This window comes from Podarcis cretensis (assembly GCF_951804945.1).
Source record: "Podarcis cretensis genome assembly, chromosome: 2".
Classification (NCBI taxonomy): domain Eukaryota; kingdom Metazoa; phylum Chordata; class Lepidosauria; order Squamata; family Lacertidae; genus Podarcis; species Podarcis cretensis.
The window spans coordinates 8,407,586-8,420,768 of record NC_137171.1 but is presented as its reverse complement, the minus strand read 5'-3'; the positions used below and the strand labels follow the sequence as shown (position 1 = coordinate 8,420,768).

The 13,183-nt window shown below is 47.5% G+C and overlaps 1 protein-coding gene across 2 annotated transcripts in view; it reads right to left on the bottom strand.

The window, feature by feature from the left end:
• The window catches only part of CTDSP2 (CTD small phosphatase 2), a 69,390-nt gene that overhangs the window by 10,758 nt on the left and 45,449 nt on the right, over positions 1-13,183 (bottom strand). The window contains exons 2-3 of one of the 2 annotated variants that reach the window (XM_079966905.1): positions 2,887-3,035; positions 769-807 (exon numbers count right to left, since the gene is read on the bottom strand). In XM_079966905.1, the coding sequence (XP_079823031.1) occupies positions 769-807; positions 2,887-3,035 (188 nt within the window). The remainder of the gene's footprint in view (positions 1-768; positions 808-2,886; positions 3,036-13,183) is intronic. The other variant, XM_079966906.1, reaches the window with a different exon arrangement.

Genomic DNA, 13,183 nt, shown 5'->3' with positions numbered 1-13,183 from the left:
CTTACTCTACCTGGACTGGGACAAACATGGGCAAAGGCTATTGCTCCCATCATCCCTAACCACTGGCCATGCTGATGGGAACTGGAGTCCAACAAGGTCTGAAGGATCACAGGTTTCCACTTTGTTTTCAGCTGAGGCTGGACCATTAAGGTAAATTGGGCACTGCCCCATGAACCTTGGGCTGGCCTTGTTTACAACCAGTCAGGAGGTGGCTCTGCCTGTCACTGGCTGCGGCTCCACCTCAAGTTAAGTCTCCCTGTCATCCACCTTACCAGTCCCAACTGACATCAGCCAGCACTACTTGTTTTAAGACTCAGCAGCTTTCCCTGTGAAAACCTGCTCTTTAAAGCTCAATCAGACCAAACGACCATCTGCGGAACTGACATTTGCTCCAGTTGAGCCTTAAAGAGCACTAAGGAGCTGGCAAAAAACCCCAGCTCGGACTTGGAGCTTCTAAAGGACAGACCTTTGCCTAGGAAGAGCAGGGCAAAAGGTTGGTGTGGAGTATGAAAAGCAGAACTTGCAGAGATCAGGATGTGGGGCTTTTATTACAGTATATCTCCTTGTCCACTTCCCATGGCTAGCAGGAAAAGGTATGTAATGCAACAAAATGATGAGAAGATTAGATTGAATTTATTCTGATGTCAGAATCGAAACGCAAGTTCCTCTCAGTGGAGAATGTTTTTTTGCACTCTTGCGCACAAGGTAAGCACAGTCCTGGCTAAAGAGGAGATGCAGATCTCCCTTGGCTTTGGAACAAAGACATACCTGGTAAAACTGGTATTGAAGACACTGCAACAGATCAGACTAAAAGGGGAGGGGAAAGAGGAAAGCAGAGATGTAGGTATCATGAAAAAGGCAAGGCTGTGTAATACTACTATCAGGGATCTCAGAAAGCCTCTGAATTCACCCACTAAGTTTTTAAGGAGCAGAATCCTAAAGGCTGCATTTTCTACCTAGAATGAAAGAGTGGTGGTAATGGACGAGTAGGTTCAGGTTGACACAGGTGATCCTACAAGCCTCAAAAGCTTGGACTGTGATGGAGGCTGGGGGAGTCTCAAGTCTTCAAAGAAAAGGTTTCTTGACTGAGAACAGTGTGGGAGCCCTGCTAACTGACCCAGAAGGAATTCAGTGCTGAGAGGAAAAGCACTCTATATACGTGATCAGCAGTAGTTTTCTTTACCATATATAAAAAGGGTAAAGGGACCCCTGGCCATTAGGTCTAGTCGTGGCAGACTCTGGGGTTGCGGCGCTCATCTTGCTTTATTGGCCGAGGAAGCCGGCGTACAGCTTCTGGGTCATGTGGCCAGCCGGACTAAGCCGCTTCTGGCGAACCAGAGCAGCGCACGGAAACACCGTTTATCTTCCCTATTTATCTACTTGCACTTTAACGTGCTTTCGAACTGCTAGGTTAGCAGGAGCAGGGACCGAGCAACGGGAGCTCACCCCGTCGCAGGGATTCGAACCGCCGACCTTCTGATCGGCAAGTCCTAGGCTCTGTGGTTTAACCCACAGCGCCACCCACGTCCCTTTACCACATATAGCTTCATATATATTTCTTTTTTAAAAGCGGAGAGGGATATCTATAGATGGGGTGGCGGCAACAATGCGGTCAAATGGATATGTTTTGAGGAGGGATGGGTCTATGAGAGCAGCAGCATCTACAGTGGTACCTTGGTTTTCAAACGCTGTGATACTCAAACACCTTGTTTCCCAAACATCAAAAACCCGGAAGTAAGTGTTCCGGTTTTCGAATGTTTTTCAGAAGCCAAACATCTGATGCAGCTGTCAGTTATTGTTTCCAGGGCACCTGCACCAATCAGAAGCTGCACCTTGGTTTTCGAACATTTCAAAAGTCAAACAGACTTCCGGAATGGATTAAGTTTGGCACTTTTGTTTTTGCTATTTATTTCACGTTTTTGAGACTTTTTTGGTTAATTTGTTTTTGTGACTGCGTGAAACCCAGTTCAGCTACTGATTGATTGATTGTGTGACTGCAGAAATGGATAAAAGCCCCCCATACAAACAATGACTATCATCAGTGCAAGTAAGAATTTTTTTTTTTTTAATTTTTATCATCTACAATACAGTCTTATTTATTTTATAGTACAGTATATTGATTATTGCTTTCAATTTATGGCTCAATGGTCTCTTTAGATAGTAAAATTCATCTTAAATTGCTGTTTTAGGGGTTGTTTTTAAAAGTCTGGAATGGATTAATCCGCTTTGCATTACTTTCTATGGGAAAGCGTGCCTTGGTTTTGGAACGCTTTGGTTTTGGAACAGACTTCTGAAACGGATTAAGTTTGAGAACCAAGGTACCACTATACAAGAGTTTTCCTTCCCTGGATAGAAAATAGGCTGAAGCCCACTTATATGTCTTCCCACAGAGACTAGCCATGGCTTCCCAGCTCATTAGCAAGCAGTGAAATACTGATATTCACAATAGTCATGGATCATGCTCTGCGTGTGGGGTTTATGCTGTTTCCTACATGGCAGCGCTTTGATGTGTGAAATGGCCGCAGAAGCACGTGCTTCCGATCCAAAGTAACTGCTCCCTCCTGAAAGCCATTTTTGATTGGGAGAGAGCCAGTCAGATGTAAACAGAGGCTAACATCTTGTGAACTCTGGTCAGCCGGGAGTTTAAAAAGTTAAAAATGCTGATGAGAGGAAGTGTCAAGCGAGAGAGATCATTTACACAGAGACAGGGATAATTTCAGGATTTGGGTAGCTGAAGGACTAAGACAGAGTTTATCTCCTAATTGGGCACACCCTAAATCTGGATAGCTAGAAAGCAGCTAGAGAAAAGAAGCTCAGATACAACTTGTACTGCCTGTTATACTCTCTGGGTGTAATTCAGCGATCGCTGCGCCAGCCTCCACTCACCTTGGCAATGGTGCTGGTCTCCTCCTTGTGTGGGCCATGATCCCCACCAAAGCCCGACTGCCCGACATTCTGTGCGCGAAGGCAACAGAAAAAAGCCTTGAAGATGTTCCGGCCGCGAGGCTTCTTCGGGGAGGATTTGGACACCAAGACTGAGAAGGGAATGACAAAAAGAACTTTGTTAGATCTCACGGCACTCGTCCAAGACCAAAAAATCAGGAGCAGGCAAATCTTCATCCAGGGTAAGTGTTTGTGAATTAGGTCTCAGGCAGGTTGAAGCATGCCTCCTTCGAGAGATCTTGGGGGTGGCCCATGAAGGAGGCAAGTTTCTTCGCTGGAACATTTTTTGACTGGCCTCAAAAAGTGACACGCCAGTTCTCCAAACCAGTGCAGGACAGAAAGGTGTGTGCTGCTTTGAGTAAAAGGTAAAGGTAAAGGGACCCCTGACCATTAGGTCCAGTCGTGACTGACTCTGGGGTTGCGGCGCTCATCTCGCTTTATTGGTTGAGGGAGCCGGCGTACAACTTCCGGGTCATGTGGCCAGCATGACTAAGCCGCTTCTGGCGAACCAGAGCTGCGCATGGAAACGCTGTTTACCTTCCCGCTGGAGTGGTACCTATTTATCTACTTGCACTTTGACGTGCTTTTGAACTGCCAGGTTGGCAGGAGCAGGGACCGAGCAATGGGAGCTCACCCCGTCGTGGGGATTCGAACCGCTGACTTTCTGATCGGCAAGTCCTAGGCTCTGTGGTTTAACCCACAGCGCCACCCGCGTCCCTTCACTGCTTTGAGTACCAACGTCCAATTAACAGGAATCTGCTAGGAGAAGGGCCCTGGCTCAGAGGTACAGTAGCTGCCTTGCATGCAGAAGGCATCACCAAGTAAGGATGAAAGAGACTTCTGCCTCAAACATTGGAGAGTGGCTGCCAGCATCCTAGAGAAATGAACTGGGAATCTCATGCACCTGGACCCTAGCAAAACAGCTCTCCCAAACTGTGTGGGCGACATTAGCTACTGCAAACATCACAAAATGATGCCACCGAAGACTGAACTGCGGAACAACGCTATGGACTCAGCTATACAACTGCAAATAAAACGTTTTAAGTGCTTTGTAAAGTGCAATATACAAATGTGACATTAGATGGCGATGGTGAGCTATGGCAAATCCAACATATTTTTCAAAACGTTTTTTAAAAAGCATTTTCACAGCGTTTTTCATGTGTCTGTAGATTTCACCTATGGCACTCTTGCGACACACAGTGGCTGAACTCAAAATGGCTGCTGCCTGAGGAGGTTTCAGTTTGCTGTGGGCGTTCCCCCAGAACCCACCCTCACAGAACACTTTGGCGTCTACCATCAGTACAGTCTGGGGTCAGGCCAGACAGGAGATAGCACACAAAGGAAACAGGACGTTCCATATTGCCCCCCAGCAACTGGCAGGCAACATTAAGTTTCTGCATTGTCCAGGCCTAGCATAAATTCATGAAACTTGATTTCTTCTGTTGCCGGGGTCAACAAGAGCAGCATCTTCTGCCCACTGTAATTGTAATTTTAATTTATTATTTTTCACACATTAAAAACTTCCCTGAACAGGGCTGCCTTCAGATGTCTTCTAAATGTCAGGTAGTTGTTTATCTCTTTGACATCTGCATTTCTGGCTCCAGCTTTCTCAGCTCCAGTTCTAGCAATTGGTCTCAGGTATTTGGAGCTACCTGAGTGGGTGGCACTGTGGGTTAAACCACAGAGCCTAGGACTTGCCGATCAGAAGGTCGGCGGTTCGAATCCCTGCGACAGAGTGAGCTCCCGTTGCTCGGTCCCTGCTCCTGCCAACCTAGCAGTTCGAAAGAACGTCAAAGTGCAAGTAGATAAATAGGTACCACTCCAGCGGGAAGGTAAACGGCGTTTCTGTGCACTGCTCTGGTTCACCAGAAGCGGCTTAGTCATGCTGGCCACATGACCCGGAAGCTGAACGCCGGCTCCCTCGGCCAATAAAGCGCAACCCCAGAATCGGCCACGACTGGACCTAATGGTCAGGGATCCCTTTACCTTACAAGGAGCTAAAGACTATAGCCTTGTGGCCTTCATTTGTGTATAGCCATCATAAGCACACGCTCTTGTTGGATCAGATAGGCCAAAGCCTACCAAAACCAGCAGCCTGCTATTTGCAGTGGTCAGCCAGATGCCTATAGGAAGCCAGAAAGCAGGCTCTGAGTGGAATTCTGAGCAACTGGTATGCAGAAGAGGTGTAACACAGCCATTGTGGCTAAGTAGCCATGAGTACCCTTATCCTCTGTGAATTCATCTAACCCTTTCTTAAAGCCATCCAAGTTGACGACCCACATCTTGTGGGAGCAAATTCCATGGTTTAACTGTGTGTTACTAGAAGAAGTGTGTGGGATGCGGGTGGCGCTGTGGGTTAAACCACAGAGCCTAGGGCTGGCCGATCGGAAGGTCGGTGGTTCGAATCCCCGGGACAGGGTGAGCTCCCGTTGCTTGGTCCCAGCTCCTGCCAACCTAGCAGTTCGAAAGCACACCAGTGCAAGTAGATAAATAGGTACCACTGCGGCGGGAAGGTAACTGGCGTTTCCGTGCGCTGCTCTGGTTCGCCAGAAGCGGCTTAGTCATGCTGGCCACATGACCCGGAAGCTGTACGCTGGCTCCCTCGGCCAATAATGTGGGATGAGCACCGCAACCCCAGAGTTGTCTGCGACTGGACCTAATGGTCAGGGGTCTCTTTACCTTACTAGAAGTAACCGTCTGGCCCTGCAATCTGCAGACCCCACAACTAGTGGTCATTTTAAGCCAAGATCCCAAAGATTTCTCCCAGGACATACAAATTATGTGCTCTCCTGCCAAGCTATGGGACCCTTCTTCCCCCTCCCCTCTCGTCTGTTTTGCTTCCCTGGGAGACTCTGGGCCCAGAACATCTTATCATATTCTATGGGTCCATGGGGGCCTTGCAATCGTTTGTTCTGCTTGCAATGAACAAAGTGGCCCCAGATGAACTGCCTTTGTCTTTCCTTGTGCGCCTACAAAGGACTACTGTTGCATCAGTGCAGCCCAGCTGGCGTCCAGTGTCAGAACTGTACCTCCTCTATGCTAAAAACATTAAATTCCACCACCAATCTAAGACTCAAATTCTGCAATTTGTTATGGTTTTAACACATGGATGGAGTTAGTGTGCTTGCTCTTATTCTGCATACTTTATTGAGCAATGGTGGCCATTTTCACCTAATTTATTCTGGTTTTGCTAGCCATGGAGAGGGATATTAATGACCATTGACACCTGCTTTACCAAGAGGCTGCAAGTTATACCTGAGGAGGCCTGGCTCAGCACGGCACCTGTCACAGGTAATATAAAGTACCACAGGGACAAAAGGTTGCAGGACTGAGGAGGATGTTGGCTGTGGCACAGAGTCCAAGAGAAGTTGCTGAAACGGGAGGTGAAGGAGGAGGAAGAGGAAGAGGAAGCAGTGAGAATATCAGCACAAATGGACCCAAACCCAAGAGTTGTGCAAAGCATCAAGGAAATTGGTTCTAAACAGCCCCATCAGCTGTCCAGACAGTCAGATCCAACTCCAAGGACCTTCTGGCAGTTCCCTCACTGTGAGAAGTAACATTACAAGGAACCAGGCAGAGGGCCTTCTTGGTGGTGGCCCTGTGGAATGCCCTCCCAACAGTTGTCAAGGAAATAAACTATCTGACTTTTAGAAGACATCTGAAGGCAGCCCTGTTTAGGGAAGTTTTTAATGTTTGATGTTTTATTGTGTTTTTAATATTCTGTTGGGAGCCGCCTAGAGTAGCTGGGGAAACCTAGCCAGATGGGTGGGGTATAAATAAATTATTATTATATTATTATTATTATCACCTCTCTGCCTACGCTGATTAGTGAAGCTGTTATTGTAAGACCAATAATAAAGGTTTCACCAACTCTCAACAAATGTAGATATAAAAATAGTAATGTCTCATTCACAGCCACATCACCTTAAGTTCCACACTGCTGAGGGCCTTGCTTCAGCTGCCCCTATCACAGCTCAGCTGGGTGATTGCTGGAAACAAGGAATTGCACCCCCAAATTTGGAATCCCCACCAAATCTACATGCATCTGTGCCAAATAAAAATATTACTCTTTGCCCAACAGACTGGAAAGCAGGAAGGAGAAGACAGTAAAATGCCACTCCTCTCTCCCTCCTGGGTTGTGACCAGCTACACTCTAGAACTGCAAGTTCACCAGCCGTCAGTTCCTTTTGGATTACAGTGATACCACTGGTTGTGAATGGGATCCATTCCGGAGGCCCGTTCGCAACCTGAAAAGAACACAACCCACGTCTGCGCATGAGCGGGTCACGATTTCCCGCTTCTGCGCATGCGCGTGAATTCATTTTGCGCATCTGCGCATGTGCGAGCGGCAAAACCCGGAAGTAACCCTTTCTGGTATTTCCGGGTCGCCATGGGACACAACCTGAAAACGCGCAGCCTGAAGCAAACGTAACATGAAGTATGACTGTACTGTAAGGTAAAGGTAAAGGGACCCCTGACCATGAGGTCCAGTCATGGCCGACTCTGGGGTTGCGGTGCTCATCTCGCTTTACTGGCCAAGGGAGCCGGTGTACAACTTCCGGGTCATGTGGCCAGCATGACTAAGCCGCTTCTGGCGAACCAGAGCAGCGCATGGAAACGCCGTTTACCTTCCCGCCGGAGTGGTACCTATTTATCTACTTGCACTTTGACGTGCTTTTGAACTGCTAGGTTGGCAGGAGCAGGGACCGAACAACGGGAGCTCACCCTGTCATGGGGATTCAAACTGCCGACCTTCTGATCGGCAAGTCCTAGGCTCTGCGGTTTAACCCACAGCGCCACCCGCATCCCATGACTGTATGGTACATAAGGACATATAAAAAGACCTGCTGGATCAGGCCAAAGTTCTACCTAGTCCAGCATCCTGTTTTCATAGTGGGCAGCCAGATGCCTATGGGAAACTTGCAAGCAGGACCTGTGTTCAATTGCGCTCACCTCACCTGTGGTTTCCAGCAACTGGTGTTCAGAAGCATTGCTTCCTCTGACTGTGGAGGTGGAGCATGGCCATCGCAGCTCATAGCCATGATTGCTCTGATCAACTCCTGCCCAGAAACCAATGTCCCCACTGTGGTAGGACGTGTGGATCCAGAATTGGCCTCCACAGTCACATACGGACTCATTGTTAAAACCGTGTTTATGGAAGGCAATCTTACTCGGCTATGAGTGATTGCCAAAGAAGAAGAAGAAGAAGAAGAAGCCCTAGATTTGGTAAAGAGGTGAGATTTAAAAAATAATAAAAATTAAAATAAGGTGTTGAAAAAGCACTTCATCAGCAAGTTACAAGTTGTTGTTCAACTTCTATCTCCCTAGTGGTTTATCCTCCTAGTGGTGCAGCGCTAAAACTGCTGGCACATTTGCAAAGCTAAGCAGGGTCCAGCCTGGTTTCAAATTGGATGGGAGACTGATTGTTGAGATTTGTGCATTGCAGGGGGTTGGGCTAGACGACCCTTGAGGTCCCTTTCCAATTCTACAATTCTATAATAGTAAGATTTCTTAGAAAAGACAAAAGAACGCCAAGGCTACCCTGACATTGACAAGATCAAACCATTGCTAAACATCGGTAGACAGTTTGTATATTTGTAAGGCACCAGCTCACTCAAAGCAAGATAAAGGCACCTTTTTCTCCAGCCTACTGGGGGCAGTTTGCTGGAAGAAGGGAGCTACCTGCCGAATAACTGCTGTGCTTTAGCACCAAGACTACAGAAAGGATGGCTAGATCTGCAGATTAGGTGACATAAAGTGGCCAAAAGGATTCACTCTGGTGCTATAACGACAAGTGACGAGTCTGGCCAGAGCTGCCCTTGGGTGTCACCTTCTCTGTTTGCTTCTGGCCATGTCCCCAGACCCTAAACAGATACTGTATTTTTCGCTCTATAAGACACACCAGACCACAAGACGCACCTAGTTTTTGGAGGAGGAAAACAAGAAAAAAAATATTCTGAATCTCAGAAGCCAGAACAGCAAGAGGGATTGCTACGCAGTGAAAGCAGCAATCCCTCTTGCTGTTCTGGCTGCTGGGATAGCTGCGCAGCCTGCATTCGCTCCATAAGACGCACGCACATTTCCCCTTACTTTTTAGGAGGGGAAAAGTGAGTCTTATAGAGCAAAAAATACGGTTGTAGAAACCCCAGGCTGGGAACAATTTGGAATCACTGCTATCATTGAAGACCTTGATGGTTTTCCAACAGGTAGCTAGCTCTTCTCAATGTCTGGTTTAGTTTCTAAGCCTCAGCTTGGAGTTCTGCAACCATATAGAGATTTGTGGGGTTTTTTTGAATGAGTCAACAGTGTGATGCAGCAGTGAAAAAAGCTAATGCTATTCTAGAAGTATAATAATAATACTTTATTATTTGTACCCCGCCCATCTGGCTGGGTTTCCCCAGCCACTCTGGGCGGCTTCCAACAAAGACTAAAAACAGTGTCCAGATCAAAGGAAGTACTAGTACACTCTATTCTGCCTTGGTCAGACCACACCTGGAATACAGTGCCCAATTCCGGGCACCACAATTTTAGAAGGATGTTGACAAGCTGGAAAGTGTGCAGAGGAGGGCAAGCAAGATGATCAAGGAAACCAAGCCTTAGAAGGAAAGGTTGAGGGAGCTGGGTATGTTTATCAGGGAAAAGAGAATATATGACAGCCATCTTCAAATACCTAAAGGGCTGTCGCACCTTGGAAGGTGGTAGAGGTTTTTAAGCTGAGGCTGGATGGTCATCTATCATGGATGCTTTAGCTGACAATCCTACACTGCAGGGGGTTGGACTAGATGACTCTCTGGGTTCCTTCCAACTCTACAATTCTATGCTTTCCAGAAGACCATACAGTTGTACCTTGGTTTGCGAACGCCTTAGTACTTGTACATTTTGGTTTCCGAACGCCGCAAACCTGGAAGTGAGTGTTCCGGTTTGCGAATGTTTTTTGGAAGCTGAACGTCCGACGCGGCTTCCGATTGAGTGCAGGACTCTCCTGAAGCCAATTGGAAGCTGTGCCTTGGTTTTTGAACGTTTTCAGAAGCCGAACAGACTTCCGGAACGGATTACGTTCAAGAACGGCTGTATTTCCCAAATTCTGCATACAAACACACAAACTAGCCCATGAATAGTACCATGATGTACCCTCCCTCCAGATCCATCATCTATAAACATGCCTAATCTTCCCCACCCCCTGTATTATTGAAATGCATTCCACAAGTCAGTCGTGTGGGGGCTGCACCTCCTGTAAGTTAGCACGAAACCATCAGCATGTAAAAATGAAGAACGAGGGACTCTTGTGTCTGTGATGCTAAGGAGCCACCAGCAGGTGGCACTGCATGCCCACAAACTATACCCATCATTCTACGGTGTTACTACTACTAGGTTCCCCCACCACCAGGAGAGGCCAGGAGGAACGATGAGCTTGATTATATATACATATAGCATATAACACACTAACGAGCACACCTCTTGGATTGGGGAGGTGGGGAATTGCCAAGAAACGGGGTGCGCATATTTGACATGCATTTGGGCCCCAGCCACTGCAGACAGAACACCCAGATAGGATAAACAACAAAGAGGAGGCAGGAAGCTGTAAGGTCTCCATGGGGAGGAAGCTGGAGAATTTCAAAGGAGCCAGCAAGCAGCCCACCCAGGGAACAGAGTTTCCTCAGCCTTCACAGCAGGCCTTGGCACATGCTACCTATCTTCTCCCCCCCCCCCCAAAAGAGAGCATTCACTCCAAAGGAATTTTGCCATCTGTCCACAACGTTAGACTACAGCACTTGATTTAAAAAGAGGGGAAAGGGGCATTCCTCAAGAGCTTGTTGGGAGGGGATCCTAGATTCAAAGACTGGTAATGGTGGGCAATCTTCCACCATTTTAAATAAAATCAAGGCAGTGAGACAAATACGGTTGCAGGTGATGGTTGAGTAGCGTTCTAGGGCGTATCGTCAGTTCACGCCGGGCTGATGGTGAAACCCACAGGCCTGGGCTCATAGAACCATCCCACCGAACATACAACACAAGGCAACAAACCAACCTCAGCTAAACCCATATACCACAGACTGACAACTCTGCAACAACCACCACACCCAAATGAAGCACAGTGGTGCCTCGCAAGACGAAATTAATCCGTTCCGTGAGGCTCTTCGTATAGCGGTTTTTTCGTCTTGCAAAGCAAGCCCATTGACAGCTTAGCGGATTAGCGCTATTAGCGGTTTAGCGGCTTTTAGCAGATCAGCTGATAAGCGGCTTAGGGCTTAGGAAAAGGGGGGGGAGGGAAAAAACCCCACAGGAACTCGCAAGACATTTTCATCTTGCGAAGCAAGCCCATAGGGAAATTCGTTTTGCGAAGCGCCTCCAAAACGGAAAACCCTTTCGTCTAGCGGGTTTTCCGTCTTGCGAGGCGTTCGTCTTGCGGGGCACCACTGCATATGGAAATCACTTCGAATTGACGGACTGGTGACCCCCCTCCTTTTCTCCTCCCCCTCAAGCCATTAATATTGTCAGCACCACCACTATCCCCCTAACTCCACCCCTCCATAGAGACCCCTCAATCCCATCCCCACCCCAATATTCAGAAGACAACAATTCACCCTCTCCACTCCCCCCTCCTCAATCACCCCAACAACCCACAATCTCAGCCCCCCACCCCAAGGACCCTACCGGCGGCACAAAAAGAACCACCGCACAAACAAAAATAGACACACACACCCGCCAACCTCTCGGGCTCTTCCTTCATCACACAAAGGCAACGAACGAAATCAGTAGGTACAAGAAAAGGAAAACAAAGAAAGAAACCCATACAAACTAAAACAATACCCCAACCTCGATAAAACAATCAACAAGCAGGCTAAAATCTGACACACAACCAGCACAACGGTTGCGCCAGAGTGTGCCAATACCCATATCCCTACCCTAACACGCCAACAAACCAATAATGTTATCAACAACACTGACAACATTGCTTATAAACCTTATATCCAAACACAGGCGTCACAAAGGCACTTAACACCATTTCAATGACCATTCCCTATCGCAAACGACAGAGAGGACAGCCTGTTCTTAAACAAGGCCCTCCATGCCAGCTGAGACCCAGTACCAACTGGTTGGAAGCAGACAGTCCACATTTTCCCAAACAAACACCTATATAACTACTTATAGGTTACTTTCTGTAATCTACCACCCCACTCTTTAACCCAAATCTAATTCTAACCCCCCTCTTCCCCCACCCATCACACTTTATGCCAGTGCAACAAAATAGGTTTGATAGACAATATAAGGTGGACACAGGACAGCCCAGATGGGGAGAAGAAGAAGAAGAAGAAGAAGAAGAAGAAGAAGAAGAAGAAGAGGTAGAAGAAGAGGAGGAGGAGGAGGAGGAGGAGGAGGAGGAGGAGGAGGAGGAGGAGTTTGGATTTGATATCCCGCTTTATCACTACCCGAAGGCGTCTCAAAGCGGCTAACATTTTCCTTTCTCTTGCTCCCCCACAACAAACACTCTGTGAGGTGAGTGGGGCTGAGAGACTTCAGAGAAGTGTGACTAGCCCAAGGTCACCCAGCAGCTGCATGTGGAGGAGCAGGGAATCAAACCCGGTTCACCAGATTACGAATCCACTGCTCTTAACCACTACACCACATTGATTCTCAGCAGGGAATCATCCTATAGTGTAGACAAGCAGAATGGCTAGCTTAAAAGCAATTGCACTAAACGTGAGGGGCTGGGGAAACCCTATCAAAAGAAAATGCATCGCCTCGTATGTGAACACCATGAAACCACACATTGCCTTCCTACAAGAAATACACAATCCGCCCAAAAGAAGCAAACTCCTGAGCGATCTCCACTTCAGTCAACAATGGGTTGCACCTGGCCCAGGAAAGGCCTGCGGAGTAGCCATATTACTCAGTAGAGACCTGAACTTCAAAGCCACAACAGTCCTAAAAGACAAAAGAGGCAGATTCATCTTCGCTAAAGGGACACCAGATGGCAAAACTAAACTGACTATTAGCTCCATATTTGCCCCAAACTCGAAACAACTAGAGTTCATCCAGAAAACACTAAACAAATTCCTCTCCTTCTCCGATAGGGAAGGAATCCTGGGAGGTGACCTCACTTAAATATGAGAGGTATCTCCCTGAAAGACATCCACCCTACAGCCCGATGGGCAACCTTCTTCCAAAGGAAACCCCAAACAATTAGGGACTCTTACAAAATGCTAAAAAGAGAGAGATCTCTATGACATATGGGGTG